The sequence below is a fragment of the Scardinius erythrophthalmus genome (genome assembly GCF_964197995.2).
Source record: "Scardinius erythrophthalmus genome assembly, chromosome: 1".
Lineage (NCBI taxonomy): Eukaryota > Metazoa > Chordata > Actinopteri > Cypriniformes > Leuciscidae > Scardinius > Scardinius erythrophthalmus.
In genome coordinates, this window is record NC_138221.1 from 39,036,327 (window position 1) to 39,056,684 (window position 20,358).

At 37.2% G+C, this 20,358-nt stretch overlaps 1 protein-coding gene across 5 annotated transcripts in view; it reads right to left on the minus strand.

Moving 5' to 3' along the window:
- Positions 1-5,697, minus strand: part of tnrc18 (trinucleotide repeat containing 18) — a 67,733-nt gene extending 62,036 nt beyond the window's left edge. For all 5 annotated transcript variants that reach the window (XM_081384909.1, XM_081384906.1, XM_081384908.1 and 2 more), the window contains exons 1-2: positions 5,520-5,697; positions 3,800-4,135 (exon numbers count right to left, since the gene is read on the minus strand). In XM_081384909.1, coding sequence (XP_081241035.1) covers positions 3,800-4,010 — 211 coding nt within the window. In that variant the 5' untranslated portion in view covers positions 4,011-4,135; positions 5,520-5,697. The remainder of the gene's footprint in view (positions 1-3,799; positions 4,136-5,519) is intronic.
- Positions 5,698-20,358: the final 14,661 nt, after the last annotated feature.

Sequence of the window (20,358 nt, forward strand, 5' to 3'; positions counted from 1 at the left end):
AACCATCACTTTAGGCTCTCAACGGATGGCTGGCATTTCCTATAGCCGCCCAAAAGCAGGGCCCTTTGGGTGATGATTCATATAATTTCTGCAGTGTTTGCGGGATGCTTTTAAATTGCCGCACTGTAAATATCAAGGTGTTCAAAACATATTTGAATCAATTGATCTTTAGAAGCAAATCAAACGAGTAGATAAATGTGCAACGTTCTAAGAATCTAAACTGTACATTACTCAAAGAAAAACATGCCATTAAATATAACATTTTCCCATTTTAATACATCTAAAAAAAGGAAAGAAAATAACTAGTTCTATTAACATTATGATGATTTACAGTTCATAAAGCATAGGGCCCTTGTCAGATTGCAAAAAAACAAATTGGTTGCTATTAGGACATGTTACAGATAAAATCTGTGGAGGGAAAAAAAGCATTTCCTATAGAAATGCTCTGCAACTACATTTCAGTAAAAAGGTTTCCATCACAGCAATGTTAAGCATTAAAGTTAAGGGACAGAATGTTGTCACTTTGAAATCCAAGAATAACAGCCATCTGGTGACTTGGATTCATGCGTGAAATTTTTGGAACGAGTGTTCAAATGTTGTGCATGTTTGCTTCACAAGCTGGTGCAAAAACTCCTAAAGGTTCAACCACCCCTTTCTAAAAACAGAGTCGACACTTACATTTAATTTAGCTTTAGCTACTTTACTCATGTAAGAGACAAACAATATAACAAACTAAATTACTAATTTACACGGTTCTATCCTCTCCAGAACTACTGCTTTCTTCTTTCTTCTGAACAGTGGAAAATTCTACAAAGTTTCACAGAATCAAAGAGCAGAGCAGTAGTAAGTAATGCAGCATTACCAATGACTGGGTTAAAACCAGTAGGCTATACTTCTGAATCTGTTGGGAAGCACACATATGGCACAAAATGAGATTGCTTCTTTCTTTCCACCCCACATGTACAAGGCCATGTACATACAAAACTCAAATTACATATCTTCATATATTCAACATGAAATTTCAGGCATGAAGTTTTGCTCACATGCCACCTCAAGTCCCACCATGTGACTTGGTTTAAATCCAACAAACCAGAAGCCTCGTAACCTGGCACTGAGACATGGGTTCAAAAGCAGCCTTCCTTTACACTTTCAACATGTCCGTGTATAAAGCACTTGAAAATATAATTTAAAAACCTCACTTCCTGACACTGCGCAGCATACTGAACATTGAACAAATTTGAGTTCTAGCATGCTTACGTATACTGCTCTTAACTCTTCCATCTATCCTGTTCAGTAACTAATGCATCTACTCACGAAAAAACAACATATTCCATAGAATCTGGTGAACGGCAGAACAAGAGACTGAAATCTGTTTTCTCTTTCAAACAGAGGAAATTTGGCTATTGAACGGTTATTATTGGAAAGAATGGAATGTCCAGGCAGTTCCCAGGAAACTGAGTCATTCTATAAACACATGATGTATCCGACACTTATTACAACTAAGCAAGATGACTAGGGGAGGGGTCATAAAATACAAACAAACATCTCAGTGAGAAAGAAGTCAGTGTGATGTCCACTTGGAAGAGGTACGTTTTAAAATAAATGCTCTTATATAATGTAGTCAGAATGATATTTTTTTATACAGAATTACAATTACAAAGACATTGTGTGGTAGATTAGTGCCACAAACAGTTTTAGTTGTATTTTTTTTATTACAACTTACAACTTATTTAGTTTCAATATGCAGTTTTAGCACCCATAATGGCAAGATAAAAAAAAATAAACAAGAGCATATATTTGGGCTTGTGGGTAAAGAGCTCCACATGCCCTTTAAAAGGTCTTGTTTCTAATGATTATTGTAAGAAATTGCAAGTTAGATGCGTATTTTTACAACGCAACTAAATTCTTTTTTTTTTATTCTTAAAAAAAATAGATGACTCAAAGCTCAAGGCAATAATAATAAAACCATCATCTCTGAAAGTTAATCATCCAATGGTAAGGTGTTGTCAGATGCAGTGATATCATTTATTACACTACCCAAATCTTATCAGTGTAATGCATCCAATAACATGATGGAAAAATGTCATGGTAGTCGAAGGTTAGGGTGACTAAAACTAATACAAAACTCTCTCGGGTAGATGGGAAATATGGCTGGGTAAACTGTCGAACATCTAATACACACCCCTAAACAAAATGAAATCTCCTTTCTTAAGAGATCTAAAGGTTCTTTGACATCTGCAGAGTGAAACATCTAGTGGATGGGGTAAAAGGAAAAGAAACACAGAACACCTTTTTTATTTTAAAACTGGAACATCACTGATTTCTTCTTCTTCCCCAAACAATCCCAGCATTGTTGTCATTTGTGACAGCCTTATGGAGGTTTTTTCTACATTTGTTACAAGTAATTTGCATTGGGTCCAGCCCCAGGACACAAGGCAGCTATTCTAGGTTGCATCATTAACGCTGTTCTTTGTTAAATGAAGACCAATTTAGTATTTAACAACTATAACAATAAACAACAACAGCTACTGAACTATTTTAGCGATATAAGCTATAACACATTCATTTCAATTAGTGCACATGACAGAAGCCACCATTTTACAATAACTCAGAGTCAGTAACAGAAACACAAATCTATGCAGAAATACATAATACACCATGAGTTCTTTCTCTGAGCTCAATATCCTCACAATAAAGCTTTTTTGCATCCTTGAAGGGACATTGCAACACAATGTTCTCCTCACCACCCAATTAAACACAGTAAACTTGTCTATATGCAGTACAAATTAGTGGATTTTGCCTGAAAAGGATCATTAGGTATGACATTTTAACTTCAAAAATAATTTGTTTCTCTTTAGGCATCTTATAATGTCCACAACATACAGATGTTTCCCCTAATAAAGAACTACAACAAATAGCCTATCATGACTAAATCCCATATGATTATACATATCAACATGTTACAACAGTAAATTCAGCCCTATACATTCTGCATAAGACCTTCATAACACTTACAGAACAAAATGCATCTCAGCAAACACAATATGCAGGGTGGACTTCAAAGAGCATTTCTAAACACAATGGTCAGACACTGCGCCTTAAATGAGTGACAGGGAAGGCAATAGTTCACTCGAGAAGAGCAATAATTGTAGTGTTTGCCCCAGCCAGTGAAGGGGGGGGGGGGGGGGGTGGAAAACAAATGGGGCAATATCAGTCATAAATCTATACTGGCGATTTTCGATTTTCTAGTTAAAACATCAGGTCTTTTGCCCAAAACACACCTCGTGCTTTACTCAAACAGCTGAATTTGAAGTCATGACAAAATGCATTACTCTCCGTGGTTTTAGTATTTTTTTTTTATGTTTGCGAGCGAACAGATAAGAATTATTACAAGGGTGATTTTAACGCTGCTAGTCTACTGCTTTTAAAAACAACTGTTCGCATAAATGTTTATAACGACAGCTGAACGCTAATGAGAAAGTGCATTTCTGTAGCCGAACGCGAGTATTGCTTTGTGAATATTCATTAGTGTACGTATTTTAAGTGTTAGCGCACATACACTACCCTCCGCATAAACTTAACAGGATGCATTAACTAATTATTAACACTATTAAACATTATTTATTCCTTCCCATATTTCTGTAAAGTCTTATCAAGCTATAAAAAATGCGAAGACACGAACAGCACAGCAAATTGTTTACAAGACGCTAGAAAAGTTAGAAAGCGACGTTATAGTTTTAACTTTAAAAACAAATAAAATGCTGTTTACTGAAAAGAGGACAATTAAAACCTAACTCACTGTGGTGAGAATGTAGGTTCATGGCCGATGAGAGATATTTCCCAGTGTGTAGAGCCGCCGGGTGGCCCGCGCCCAGATGGCCGGGAGACGGTGGTATTCTGCCGGCCGCAGCGGCCGCGCCGAGTCGGTGTGACTCCATGGGCAGCCCCGAGAGATGGGGCGGCGGTACGTGAACAGATCTGGGGGGTCCGAAGTCTCGGCCATCCATCATCCACAATGACCCAACTTGATCAAAGAAACAGTCCGATCGGGGTAATCCGAAAGAGCCAGTCTTAATGGCTATAATGTCCCTAGATTCCCAGGGAAATCAGTGTCCTTATCCGGCATTCTGCCGACCTACAAAAACAAAACAGAAGAAAATATTCTTGATAGCTGCGGATCACTAACGTTACCGAACTGAATCCAAAATTACATGGGAGATGAACACAAGCAGTGCTGTAATTATGACGCAGTTTTATTCTCAACTAGACCATTGGAAAAAGAGAGTAATCTTCTCAAGTGCGAGCGGTGAGGCTGCAAACAGACATAAAAAAACCGTTTAATATCACTCTCGAAAAGTCTGTTTTAGGATCAACAGACGGCAATGCCTCGCGTAATCTGCATGCAGGCAGTATACTGGGCGAAAACCGAGCCTTTTGGTGGGGACTTGACCGATTATTCGCGCAATAAGTGAACTATAAGCCCATTTAAACGCATTACAAACATATATTCCTCGTAGGCTAGTAACGGTCAAGAACGGTCCGTGTACGCGCTTCAACGCGCGACGTGCACGAAATAACAAAAACAAAATATTTCGAGAAAACGGACGCATGTAAACAACCACCATTTACGAATGTCTGGTTGGTGTCCATCTAGGTAAACTAAACATGTTGATGGTTATAAAACACTAGGCTATTATTTTCTTTTTTGCTTATTGTAGGCTACCTTTTAACGGACTGTTATTTAAGTTACCTCTGCGAAAGGTTTATGAAAACAAACCAGGTTTGTCTACTGCAAATGGGCTGCTACGGCATAATGCACATAAGTATGTAATATATATATAAATATCTAAATTATGACGGTAGTATCTAGTATAACTAGATTTGAATGCAGATACAAACAGTTTGAATCATGTAATACCCTTCTGAACAGTATGTCATTGCAGCCTCATCGGTAATTTTAGGCGTTATTAACTTCAAACAGATGGTAGCGTTAGCTACTAAAATATAATTTGTGCGGTTCCACTTCTTCCTTTCCTATTATGATTTAACGCATTACGTTATGAAGTTGTAGTGTTTGTTATTTCAGGAACTGTAATAGCGCCTTATTCGACTGACCTTTTCGCACGGCAACTTTTAGTAGCTTGAACGTTGCTGCAAATGCCAAGGTTAAGTAATCGGTACGAAAACAAACACGAATGAAAATCACGACGAATCAAAGTTTAAACACGCGTATGTTGTACAGCCACGCTTCACGATGGCAACACCAAGCCGATCGACAGCCACGTTTCAAACTTTCCCGTTTCCATTTCCAGCAACGAAACTTTTACGCCCAAACGTTAATCGCTCGAACACACGGTTTAATGCGTTGCAGAAAAAGCAGTACTAAAGCTTGATAGTCAAACTATCCCCCGCCTTTTCATCGCGAAAGCAGCTCATTCTTTTTAAAAAGAAGTGTCTCCGATTTTGCTTCATAAACATCATGTTACTGTGTGACGGAGATAAGGCTGGCGACATCTTACTTGAAATGGCGACTCAGTTTATAAAATCCAGTTTCTTCGCAAAATCCGTGAGACGTGTGGTGGAAAATTTCTTAGACTCCATTTACAAACCATCCGTAGTTACGCAGAGCGAAAGCACATACGGGGGGGAAGGCCCTGCGTTCAAACCACTGTAGCGCTCGGTAAACTCTTCTGCAATGAAACAAGCATTGTTTAACAAGCTCCGCCTCCGCGAATCTCACCCGACACGTTCTACGGCGAAGCATGTGATTGGTCTACAGATGTGTCAATCAACTCCATGTAAACACTTTGGGCTCCTCTCCAGCTCTATAAAACCAATTATGGAACAAGGAGGTTGAACTGTTTCAAGCTCCCCTTCCTTCAAGACTTCGATGATCAAAAACAAGCGAAGAATTTTTGGAGGGCAGTTTCAAGGCCGCTCAAATTCGACTCATTAAAAAAAGACGGATGCGGACTTGGGTTATAGCTAACTCAATGAACACACACTAGTCCAATCTCTCAAGCATTCACGGTATGAGTTGTAGTAGTAGGCCTACTTAGAAGCTCAAACCAGGGATTTTCGAAGTTGGGTCCGTCCGTGTATCGCAATGGGGTCTTGGGGTTCAGCGAAAAAGCAGCCAAAGTTACTCGTTAATCTAATATATTTATTATGTTCAACACTTTATCTTTTATTATCTGATCTTTTTACCGTTCCATTCTGGTATCGGAAATCCCGAGAACGCAAACATAATTTATTATACTGAGAGCCTTAGTTTTTAACTGAATAAAATGAAGTTTAGCCTATTTAAGTTTAGCGACACATACATTCAAGAATAGTTTGTGTCTCTTCATACAGTCGTCTTCACATTAAGGATGCAAGACAATCGGGAAAATAACCTGTCAAACCATATCTCCAGATAATGTTTTTAGTTTTAGCTTTTGTTAAAAGCTTTGGCTTTTGTATAATGGCCATACAATTTTTATTATTTAATTTATCACAAGCTTAATATATTTTTTTCCACAAAGTAGGCTATATGGGTTTTTTATACATGGAAATATAATCTTATTTGAAGGTTCTATCTTGGCAATAAAAAGTTTGAAAAAAGTGTGAACACATATGAGATCCTCTAACCCACTTTACCGAGGGCGTGTTATTTATTTAAATTTAATTAACCGGGTGTGATGGTTTGCATACGACAAATCACCGCCTGTGAAACAAGCTCAAGAAATAAATATCAAAGATTATTTTTCCAGTTTTCTGAACCACTCATTCACTTCCAAAGTCAGTCATTGAAGCATGACATCACGATTTCATCTGAACTTGAACCGCAAACCCTAGGTGATCAATCGATCAGCTCACGAGACCTTTCCACACTGGAAAAAAAAAAAAAGATGATTAGAAAAAAAAACTGGTGCGGTTTCTAACCGCCCCTTGGTGCGCCTCACCAGTGAGGCGGTTTCAAGGCGTCCTCGTGAAGGCAGTGGAAACGGGTCACACAGGAGGAAAAGACCTACGTTAATTGTCAGGTTTTAAAAGACCATGCCTCAGTTGCAACCTCTACCAAAATGACAACACTTTCTGGAAAAGCTGAGCTTCAGGACTGGTGGTTTTCTCCAAGGACCCGCGGGAACAATAGCGCTGATATGCTGTGGAAACCGTTGGTCTCGAGACGACGCATGGTCATCAGTGCAGCCCTACAGCTTCATGGCTCTCTGAACGCGTTCGTTATTAATGAGCAGCGGAGCGACAGCAAATGGCAGACGCAGTCGGGTTTGTTCGTGTTGGCAATTTTAACTCTACTGATAAAATACCTGTTTTCCTTTGGATGTTGGTTGCATACGTGCGCCTTTCCCAATGCCTAAAATCAGCATGGATTGTTGATTTAGGATCCTTTCTTTCGTCCATTGTTCTCGAAGACCCATCATCTCTATTGTTAAGGTGGGTGTTGAATGCGAGTCGTGGAAATAAACATTTGACACATACTAGGCTTATGTTTTTAATGGTTCTGCATTTCATGGTTATTGATAAAGGAAATTTATAATTGTTAAATATTTTTAAGCCTAGGCGTTCATTTAGTAGCCTAGTATATTATATTATGTATCCAAGAAAAATATGTTGAGGGACTAGCACATTAAACTCTAGCATGAGCCTATTATTGTATTTTACCCATTATTTTATTACACAAATATTTATATTTGATCAGAATATTTTATATGCTTTAAAGCAAAGTGCAATCAATGTCTCCAAACAAAAAGTTATTAAATACATTTAAAAGATAAATGTCTGGTGTATTTAATTTACTAACACACATTGCTTCAACTTGCAGTCAGTTTACAACATGTTAGAGTCTCTGAAGGCTTCAGATGAGGGCAAAAATAAAATGAAAAATTATATGAGAATTGTGCCAGTTTCATTGTCCATCCTCTCCTCATACGTCAAGTTAGTTTATTAAAATAAGTAAATGGTTGAGTCTATACAATTCTCAGATCAAATGAGAATTATAATGCAGGGCTTGACATGAAGACTTTTGAGCGATGCAAATCTTTGTTTATTCAGACCAGAAGGGAACTAAATAATTTAATAAGCAAAGTACAGATGTAAACAAACACATTTTGCATGATGTGCGTAACAGGCCTTATTCCTGAAATGTGCAAATATAAGCAACTAATGCCCTGAATTTGCAAGTCAGACTGGTTTGTACTTCCTTTGTACAATAAAATGGATGGTGTGTTTGTAAGTGTAATTGCAAATTCTCAGAAAATTCATGACAGGATTAAAGCATTGAAACACAATCACCATCGACAAGCCATACTGTTATATAAGCCCATATATACATACACATTTGTGAATAAGCAAACATTATTAGTATTGGACACTATTGACATCTGACTTGAGGCATCATGTACATGGTAAACATTTAAAGTGGATCAAAACCTTTCAGCATAGTTATACATGAATTTTGAACAATACCGTTCTTTTCTTAGGACAACTTTGATTAACTTTTTTGATCCACTTAAAATGTTGACTACTGTAGTTCATTTGAAATATGGTGTGTGTTCACAATTCCACGAAAATAAATGTTATGAATAATCAAATTTCTAGTAAATAAAATTCCAGAAAGTATAATGAGTATAAAGTATGTCCGAGTGTTTTAAATTTTCTCCCTTTGGCAGGATTTTTATGAGGAATATATATGGCATATTATATAGCCGAAAAGTATATGTTAGGTAAACAAACATTGAATCTTGCCTGGGTGAATTTTTATTTATTTTTATTATTATTATTTTTAAGCATGCTGGGAAAATATCCTACAATCATGAGGGATCAGTTTCCTAAAACAATAGACTTTTATGTTCTTGGCAGACACATTTTTACCAAAAGAGGTTCCAAAAGTAACAAAAGCCCTACCTTATTGTAACCAAAGATATGATAGTATAATGTTGCCTCTGCCAGTTTAGCAAAAGGTCAATTCTATAAAATAAAGATAAGATCTGCCTCCCACAGCCTCTGTTGCTTTTGAATCAGATGACTCATAGAAGCCTGTGTGTGTGTGTGTGTGTGTGTGTGTGTGTGTGTGTGTGTGTGTGTGTGTGTGCGCGCGCGAGAGAAAGAGAGAGAGAGAGAGAGATAAAAGATTGTTGTGGCAATCTCTTTAACAATCTCAAACATATCTGATGCCGTACATGTTTTGTTTTACGTGTTTTCGGGTGGTTTGAGAAGAATGGAATACTAATAAATTGATTTTTATAGAATGGGAGTGTTTGGTACACTGTGTGTAAATTCAGTGGATAATAGTGCATAAAATGGCAGATAATTGTTAATACTAGCTTTAGCAAACACCTCATTGATGATCGATCACAGGCTTGTGGAAGATAAAGAAGACCAACTCGTGATGATTTCACCCTGCCTGCTGTTGTCATACCATTGAGTCGAAATTGTTGCACAATTATTATGTCACCAGCTCATTAATGATAAAATACGCCCTTTATTATGATGAAAAGATCGTGGTTCAACGCAAAAAATGCGAAAGTGTCGTGAGAAACAGCGCCATCTAAAGGTAGCGGCCACACACTGTGGTGTTTGTCAGTGGGCTTCATTTCTCAAGGTCCTGAAAAAGGGGGAGGAGAGAGCTGACCTTAGCCAGCCATGCAATTCAACATACTTGTATCTAACCTTGATATTTTAACAGCTGGCTAAACTCAACTTTTCAAACTTATTACCCGATAATTTTCATACAATACGTGCAAAAGAAATTCACCTCTCTTTCAGGGAAGGTAAGACCTCCCCATTCATAAAAGTGTGGACGGGGAAAAACCTCCATAAAATAGACAAACCAAAGCATCTACCTTTGCACTAACTCTGCAATAAGCTCAGTGTTGTGGATGCTAGCCAAAAGTGCAATCTTTTCTACTCCATCAGCAATAAAGATTACTGTTTATCAACAGATATAATTTACAGTCAAGGGCAAAGTAATGCCAGTGCTGTGCACTAAGTGTAGTAAAGATGTTGTGATATCATTTCCCATTTATTTTTTTAATTATTTAAAAATCATATGTTCACTAATACATTGGACAAATAAAGCCATACGTGTTTGAAATTATAGTAAAAATGATTCACATCAAAAAAAAAAAAAAAAAATCAAGAAATCCTCATTTTTAATATTTCAGCAGGCATGTTATTATAATGATGATGTCATGCATAAAGCCGGCTATTATGTCTGCTTGTGTAAAAGATGAAAACCTTCTGTTTAAATATATTTTAATCATATTTGCTGACAGCTATGCTAAACAACTGGAAATTTAAGCAGAGACGGGCAGTGCAAGGGGAATGCCAGCCTGATATTTTAAGAGAATGGTTGTTTGACCACTTCCATCTGGCAGAGCTAACCTATACAACATTTTTTTCAAGAATCGCCATGCACAAGTAAAAATGATGCCCTTAAGTTCAGCCGTGCCTGTTTGATTCCATTGGTTTTCCTATATCTGTGATTTCAGTCACAGAAATGCTTTACATTGGTTGCCTGGGGCAGATGTAATCTACTTTACGGCTTTATCTGCACTTTATGGAGGCACAACTGCTTACTGGGAAAATACTCCAGTGCATCCAAAGGTAAATAAACAGCTTAGAGATCTCTAGTGAAAAGAAAAAAAGACAACCCTATTTTACATCACTTAACAAGAGAAAATCTGCTTGTCTTCTGAATAGCATTAATGTGAAATATATGTTTGGATACAGAATTTATTGCGCTTTACAGACTCGCATTTTTTTTAGAGATCCTTGGTAGAAATCCTCAGGGAATAGCTTTCTGCCTTCCTGTGCCTTCGGTCTTATAAGCAGTGACAACTCAGCGCTTGACAGGCGAGTGAGACAACCTGCCACAGAGCTCAGAGACCTTCCCAGGATGTCGAGCCCTTCTGGGGCTTAATCTCAGTGTGCTGGGCCGCTCCTATGACAGCTTTTAATTCTCACTGGGCAACATTCATCATGCACTGTCTGTGTGTGCTATGGGCGCTGGATCAAATACACCCCAGGATATTCACATTCCAGCCAGCGTGTCCCAACCCACTTTACACCATCACATGTATTCATGGCTCTTTTATTCATGAGTTTGTTTGCCTTTTGTCAGTCTGCTCTCTCCCCTGTGCAGCGTCTGTCTGTGAGTGACAAGAGAACGGCCGGTAGACCAGACTGATCTAAACGCGCAAAAAAAGATCATACAGTGAGATGTGATATTCATGGCGCATATTTCACTAGATCTAATAATCGTCTTTTTATTTTAAAAGGAAATCAATAGGCGAGATCATTTTCTTTGATAACTCACAAACTATATTTAACTGCCAACTTGTGGTTTAAGAAATGTGTCAAAAGCTGAACTTTGACAGACTTATAGTAAGAATGTCAGAATACTGAATTTGGACATTCATGCGTTTTTTTAACAGTTGTTGGGACAATTGCAAAAAAAAAAAATTTTTTTTTTAATTATAATAATCCATATTCTTGTACGGGTTTACCATTGCTATAATACTTTTTAGTATTAGTAAAAAGGTTTTCCTTTCTACTACGGTCTCATTCTTTTAGCTTTCAGGAATAGTAAGCGTTTAAAGCCAAAGTCTATGTATCGTTTAAACCTACAGTTTAATTTTCAGAATGATTGTATTTATTGTAAATTATTGTATTTAATAACTAGCATTATACCTGCCACAACAGATATTAATGGCAGTTATATTTGAAATTCAAAGTCTTCAAAACTTTAGACAAAATTTTTTGGACATTCATACATTTAAAAAAAAAGAATATATATATATATATATATATATATATATATATATATATATATATATATATATAACTTTAGAAATGATCAGCAAAATAAAATAATATATATAAGAGAAATAAATTCATCTATAACTCAGAATTTTGGTGACTTATTTTTCAAAACTAGTTCTTATTTTCCAGTTTTTAGTACAAGGACTACAGCAAATCCATTTGTAAAACCTTAATCTTCCTCTGGAAAGAAACGTTGGGAATAAGAATGTTGTTGTGGCTTAAACATTTCCAGTGAAATCCAGTCAGGGACTTAACACAAAGCGTCTATCAGACTGAGGGTCAGAGAGAGCTTTCAGGAAATTAAACTTATTGCAATGAAAAATTAAACGCAGTTCAAATCAGCCCCTATTGAAGGGGTGTTCAATGTGGGTGGGAGAGCGTTTGACATTTTTAATTAACTCAGGCTTTGTATTATCCCTGGGTTCATCACAAACCAGCAGTGTACCTCAGTGGTTGAGATGCAGACTTTCAAAAGGGCAATGCTTCAGAGGTTTCAGCCGGAGCCGAGCTACGCACATACATGAGCTCTTCCCCAATAACCCTGCACGCCTGACCTCCCGTGACCTTCCCGCTCTCTTTTTCTGCCAGCTTCAACTGACTTCTGGTCCTCAAGTGTCAGTCAGAATTGAATTTTGTTGCCAGAGCAGAATTTAAGTCCATCTTCTCCCCTTGAGGTTTGGCTGAGTTCGCACACACGACACTCAGTCCTCAGCGTGGGGAAATAAGGCCCTCACGCAACACAACTGTCATAGCCACAATGTACCCCTTATCTTGAATTAATATTTCAAGACTTATCTGACCATTCATTATTCGCAATACAGCACGGTTGCATTTGGAGTCCCTCGACGTGCTTTGATTTAAGCTCTGTGATCATAAACATATCACGTCAGATTGGCTTTTTAAGCCATTTTCCCCCTCTTGTAAGTGTGCTTGGGTTCCGACGCTTAATAGCGAGATTAAATGTACTGTTGCTGTAATGATGTTGTTTATGCAAGTTTGTGTTTTGTTATATGCAAATAACACTCTGATCTGATGCACATCAGAGCTGCAATTAAACCTTAATATCAAAAGAGTTCTTTAGGGCTTCGGAGTTGAGAATAGTATCATTTTAAAGTCATTTCTTTATTTATTTAACAAACTCCATTGAAAGACTAGCTGATTACATGCTTGCTGATGTGGATTACAGATGAGATGAGATTGTAGAATGCATATTTATGTTCCTAGTGCTTCTGATTTTAATTGTACGCTATTGTATCTTTCAACGCCTGGACCGTATGTTTCCGTGATATGGGGAAATTATTTTGCTTTATCTTTGATGGGAAAAAGATCTTGTTCCTTTTAAACAGCTGCTAGGTACAAAGGGAATATAATGAAAAGTACACAAAATCAGAATGTTCACGCACTTTGTTGTTCCCACCATCTTTAAATAGCACAAAGCTGGCACTGTGTTCTGAGGACGGCGATGGTTGAAAAAAAAGTCACGGGAACAACATAACCGTAAATAGACGCATGAAAGATTCTGAAGAAAGAGGTTGATTTTCAGGGGAAAAAAACATGCTTTATCTCTGCTGCTCATCTATGGTGGAGTTTTAGTGGGTGTCACAGTCAATTAAGTGAACATGGCTTTTGAATAGAAATATTATTTTGGGGAAAAATAGCTATAGCTAATTAAATAAATGCCATGAGCCATTTTTTGTAGGTTACTTTACAGGTCATAAATAGGGAAGACCAGGGAGTGTTGTAAAATGATTTGCTGTAACGCAGTTATTTTATTTTACTTTACTTTTTTAAAATTACAATTAAATATAAAAAGTTGTGTTTTTAAACCAACCCCCTTCAGGCCCTTCCCCCAATTCCACCCAATTCATTAGGCCATCCTTAAAAATATTCTTGTTTGCCGTAACCCGACCGACCCTGTCAATTTAGTACCGACCCAATTATTTATTTATTTTCCCTTTTAGTCCGACCGACTTGCCGGTTGTAAACTTGCGTTAAGACCGACCAATTTTTTTTTAACTCTTCAAACAACTAATACAAATGCAATAAAATAATATTAGTTATTAAGTATTGTGAATATAAATTGCTTAGACATACATACAAACATAAGCTACGTTCTTTCTTTTAAATAAAAACTCGTGGCGCGTCATTATGTTTACACCAGGTTTACGCTTGTCACACTACGGCCTGCAGGCTAAGATCGCTCCGTTTCATTCACTGTCAATGGTTCGCGCTTGGTAATGATGGCTGCGGCTTTACTCTAAAGATTATTTAATTTTTATATGTTGTTGATTATGGTTTATTAAAAAATAAACATGTGAAAGCGTGTTATATAGGCTACATGTCATGTTTTAGTCAGTAATGACGACGCTACTGCAACACGCATCGCCGCAGATGAGAAGCTGCATCAACGTGCTATCGCAAATCAAAGTGAAAGTAAGTCGCAGACGCTTAACACACGATCATCTTCATTAAATGTAAAGAAACGAAATGATCTTACCAGGGCTGTTTCCGCTTTCTCTTATTGCGGGCTTTGATTCAGAAATTTTAGCTGTTGACCAATAAAATAATAACTGTTGCTTTCGGTGCACTGCATTAAATCTGCATATAGCGGGAATTAAAGATCGGTTATATCCGCAAAAAAACAACAACACACATCTATGTAACCAGGTGTAAATAATTGAATCGTTTTGATCAATCAGATTGCAATCCGATCTGAGAAAACGCAAAGTGGCCTGGTGTAAACAGCCCCTAGACATCGGTGAAAAATGTTCTCTCAAGACCCCCCCGACCCCGATTTTTTTTTTATTATTAAAAAAATATACTTTTTTATATTATTTTTTTATATATATAAAAAAATATAGACCTACCTACCGACCCTTTTTTTCTTTTTTTTTGCTGTTACTGCAAACCAAAATATTTTTAAGGATGGCCTTAGTGCGCAATTTTTTTCAAAGGTATAGTTCACACAAAAATTAAAATTCTGTCATTAATTACTCGCCCTCATGTCGTTCCAAACCCGTAAGACCTTTGTTCATCTTCAGAACAGAAATGAAGATATTTTTAATGAAATCTGAGAGTTTTCTGTCCCTCCATTGACAGCTACACAACTGTTACCACTTTCAAAGGTAGATAGGCAACATCGTAAAAGTAACGACGGGAGTGGTTTGTTAGCGCAAAAAAACAACAACAACATAATATACCAATTTAATTACAAAATGTTAATCTCCAACTCCTGGGGCCTATACCATGAAGCCGGTTTAGGTGGCAAGCCAGGTTTCAGTTTAGTTTGGGCCAACCCTGGGTTTTAGGCACCATGAAAGTGGTTTGGCTTTTAGCCGTGTTCATCGCCATAGTAACTTACGCTCCACGGCTAACCTGGTCTAGGGCAGGTTATGTTCCAGGTTAGAGGTTGCAAACCGAACTTGGACCAATCAGCTGTGAGCAAAGTGACATATGTCTGATTCGATAAAGTCACTCCACCTGTTTCTACTCCAAATTAAAGGTCACTACATAGCAAATGATTTTTAAAGACAAAATCGTCTGGCTTTTACTAATGCTTATTTAGAATAAAACATTTGTATGATTTAGATATTATTTATGTAATTATTATACCCTTAATCGATCACACATGTACAATTTTAGTTCATCGATTATTATTAAGAAGAGTTTAAATGAATAAATATATAAAGGTACTATAAATACGCTTTAGAATCAATAGATGAAGCTATAAAATGACAACATGTGAGCTTAAATGTTCAATTCTCTCTATGCCTTTTATCAACTGTATAAACTAACTTCGCAACTTTTACTTGCACTGATATACAGATGCGAGACTTTTTCTTTTAGTTGTCCTCTTTCATAGACAGCTATTTTCTTCTTGCTGTGTAAATCTGTTAAAGTTTCTAATATTTTAACTTTTTTTTAATAAGTGAATTGCGCTGCTTCTCTCGCAAGAAATGAATCACAGTTTCACTCTTTCTCAGCATGTGATTGGCTATTCGCTACTGATATCAAACCTAAACTCCTAAACTAAGAATCAAAGCCTGAGTTGACAGAGTTGATGATCAGCATCATGGTACCAACAAAGCCTGGTTGGATTGGTTTGGTTTTGTCAACTCGAAACTAATCCCGCAATCCTGAGTTTGTTCAACTACCATCATGGCGCAGGTCCCTGTGTCGCTGTGCTCTCGTGAACGCGCGTTGAAGATAAATACTTATAAATAAAGTGGTAAATAATGTGGGGTTTATTTTTGTGCAAACAAACTACTCGATTCGCTTCAAAAAAATTAGGTTAAACCACTTGGGTCTTACTGGTTTGGAATGACATGAAGGTGAGTAATTAATTACACAGTTTTCATTTTTGGGTAAACTAACCCTTTAATTCAAAAGGATAATTTTTTTTATTTTAAAACAGCAAAAAAGTTTAAGAAATGTTCAACAATTACATAAAACACTGAGGTAAAAGTAAATGTTATATATTAAACAAGGGAACCTGCATTAACCTGACTGAAAACAACCAAATAATCACAAGTGAAATCATTTTTTTAGTTTTCTTATTCCCTGGCATTTCACATATGTGACCCTGGACCACAAAACCAGTCTTATGGGTACATTTTCTGAAATTGAGATTTATACATCACCTGAAAGCTGAATAAATAAGCTTTCCATTGATGTATGGTTTGTTAGGATAGGACAATATTTGACCGAGATACAACTATTTGACAATCTGGAATCTGAGGGTGCAAAAAAATCGAAACATTGAGAAAATCACCTTTAAAGTTGTCCATTTATGTTCGTGATTGTGCTGCATTCACTTACAAATATAAATGTTTTATTTATTTATGGTAGGAAATTAACAAAATATCTTCATGGAACATGATCTTTACTTAATATCCTAATGATTTTTGGCATAAAAGAAAAATCGATCATTTTGACCCATACAATGTATTTTTGGCTATTGCCACAAATATACCCGTGCGACTTGTGACTGGTTTTGTGATCCAGGGTCACATATTCAGGTACCCACAAGCTCTGCCACTGCTGCTTATATTGTTTTCATGCAATAATATACGTTTGAAGTTTTAAATATAGGTTTGGAATTGTCTTATAATGGCTTATAATACGAGTTAGATCTGTTTATTTACATTTCCAGACCATGCGCACTGGGATAGAGTTTCAGCAAAACCCGTTTATGATTCAATTTACCACAAAACATGTTGTTTTTGCCTTTAAAATGCTTAAATGTGCATGCCAGTGTTGCATGCCATCGTTAAAGCTTCCCACTCTTCTTACTGTAGTAGAACTGACTGTGGTTGAAAAGTGGAATGTACTAACAGCATAGAGACCCTAAAAAAGGAGCATGAGATGCTATTAAACTGTTCGTCGGCTTATTTTATTTGGTTATGAGAGCCGTGACAAACAAGCGGTGGAACAAAACCCTCCTATGACATTTTCAGAATTCATTGTATTCGTATTGATCCATAGAAGAGGGACAAATGACAGTCATTTTCTGCTTTGTTACTGGACTCCATCAGTCTTGCTCATTTGCTCTCATGTCATCAATCACATACAATAGAAATAATTTTGTTTGATGCATTTGCTTTCTGCGTCAATACATAGAAGATTAAAACTGCTGCCGAATGCAGCATGGTATCGTAAATAAACAGTTTATGGGAACCTAGTCACATTAAATGGCTAATTATAAATGCCAATGGTTGTAAATGCATGATAGTAATACAAGAGCAGTACGTAAATCTAAATGAACAGGTGTGGATTTTTTTATGTCATCCTTAAGCTACATTTTAAAAGATAAAAAAGATAAACATTCAGCATGATGTTTTCAAGTGATGCAATCAAAGACTGTACCACAAATCAAAAAAGACATGTTTTAGGACATGAAGCAACAAAAACACAATATTGATTTTGTGCTACCGTGATGCTTATCTGAGTCTGAATAGTCTTTATGTGCATGAAGGTGACTCAGAGCTGGATGGTAAGTGTAGCTGGCCATGAATACTGGGATATACAATGTGATGTGCTTCAGCTGTTTGCCATTAACCCAGGCGCACCTACCTTGGAAGGTCATCTGACCTCTCCTGTGTTAAATAAAGGCCTGATGCTTTGAATAAATTGGTCAGATGAAGAGCAGGATTGCTGTGGCACAGCGTGAGCATCAGTGCATTGTGATACATCGACCCACGATGCTTGCGATTTATAGCACGGCTTTTTATTTAGTGATAAAAGCTGCTGTGATGGAAGGTGACAGCTTCTAGCACAGAAATAAATCACACAGAAAATGGAAGGCTTTCGCTTTGAGCCTGCATATAAAAAGTGTCATTTTGCATTATTGATCTCTTGGGAAACTATGACCGGGATGATGGATGCCTAAATTTCTGTAAACCTGCATGGATTTGAAAAATATCAAGTGCATGCATTAGGGATAAAAAATAATATTTCATTGCTTCTGACCACGATCAAGGTTATTATTTGTATATATTTTATTCGGTTTGGTAAATGTGTCGTGGAATATTGACATATATACATCAGGAAGGCAGCATAAAGCTTGACAGAAAGAGGATGATGGCTTAAACAGGCTATATTGCTGCACAAACCATTGAAATCAACAACAGTCGAACGTTTTACTCATTACTAAATCACAGTAATCATCATGTTCAGCAGCTGCTGGAATAAAAGGAAGTTAGGTTTTATGCAACAAAGAGCAATGTGCATTGTACCCGTGTGCAAAAACCCTGCATGGAAGTGGCTTTGAAGTTTGCTAGCGACTGTGCAAAAATAGCATAGCATGACAAAAACAAACTCCCGTTAATATGCACCGTCTTCTCGTTCTGAATGCACCCACACTCCATTTTCATCTACCCGTGTGTGGTTTGCGTAGTCTGTGAATCTGAGGCCTCTAGAGTGCGGGCGTCAGCCTCTATCAACCGCAACATGCATGCCATTTCAGGGCATGAAAACCACAGCTCACCCCAGGAGCCGGGACTTAGCATGCCAAACAATACCTTACAGTTACACTCGGTCTTTTCAGCATTCTTTTAATCATGACATCATGAGTATCGGCTTCCTACTCTGAAAAGGCGCCCAGATGCAGCTGCTCGTGTCACTCCACAAAGTAGACAAGTGCACGCAGATGAGAGAGAAGCTTTGCCGCTTTGGCACAAAAGCAACTTCATATTACAAGAATGAGAGACAAATGTTTGAAAGACTTTAATGAAACTGTCACTGTAGATGTTCTATATCCAGCTGACGGTGTCGTGCTAATGCTCAGGAAATATGTGCATGTTGCTAACAACACTTTCAGATGAATGATATCAATGCTGTATGCCGAAATCCTGTTGGCTTTTATAAAGACTCTCGTGTCACATTTCTCACGGTAACTTCCATTTGATTAAGGTGTAGGCTATAATAGTTATATACCTTTTTGTTGCTTCAAAAGTGCTGATACACACAGACAAAAATCACAGAGACTTTTCACTGTGTGTTGTCTGTATGACTGCTACAGAAAAGCAGGGATTTTCTGTAACACTTTCTGATCTAAAAAACACTTATCTAAAATTATTACATGGCTTGGTTGAATCCCAGTGTAAATGCGGTCTGTTATTTCTTGATAACAGACCGCTGCGAATTTTAACACACCGTTGCCATGAAAAACAGAGAGTCGCTATGGACGCGGAACGGACTATTTTCTTTAGCGGAAGCAATACAATTGTTTTTAAATCAATAAACTCCTTTTTAAATCAATAATTTGTGTCAAATTATTTAGTTATTTTGTAGGTAGCCATGTAATAAGCGGGATAATGTATAGCGAGGCGGTTGTTATAGCGAATAACAACCCCTTCAGGCTGATTCAAGACCCCTCCGCGACCGTTCAGCCTGTCGGGGTTGTTATTCGCTATAACAACCGCCTCGCTATACATTATCCCTTACATAACTGGGAGCGGATGACAGTAGAAGCCAGACACATTAAAATTATAAATGGCTGCGCCCGCTCTTACCTGAAAAATAAGGTGGATAAGGGTATAGGGGGTGATTTCGGACACAGCCACAGCCACTGATTCATTTGGAAAATAAATGTTACTGTGTGTCCACAGAGACTCAACAGTTCCCTCTGTTGTAGCTTTGTTTGTAATTTTTTCTGATTAAGCAAAAAACACTAAGTAACTGTCAATATTGTGTCTAAAATGTAACACTGTAAAAAATTATTGTAATTTTAATGGCCGTAAAAATGCTACAGTAAAAACCTGTTAACGGGACTTTATACGGAGAATACTCTACTAAGAAGTTTCTTTTCTTAGTTTTTTCTTATCATCTATATAGGGTTTTATGTTACATTTTATGTTGTTAATGTTAAATTCATGTTTATTGCATTATTTTAGTGTTGTGTGTGTTACCATGATGGTGTTTTGTGTTTGTGTGTATGACACTGTGTGCGTCAGCTTGTGTATTTACCTCAGCTTGAGTAAAAGCTACATGTGATGAACTTTGGCTTTCTTTTGTCTAACCACCAGTTTTTTT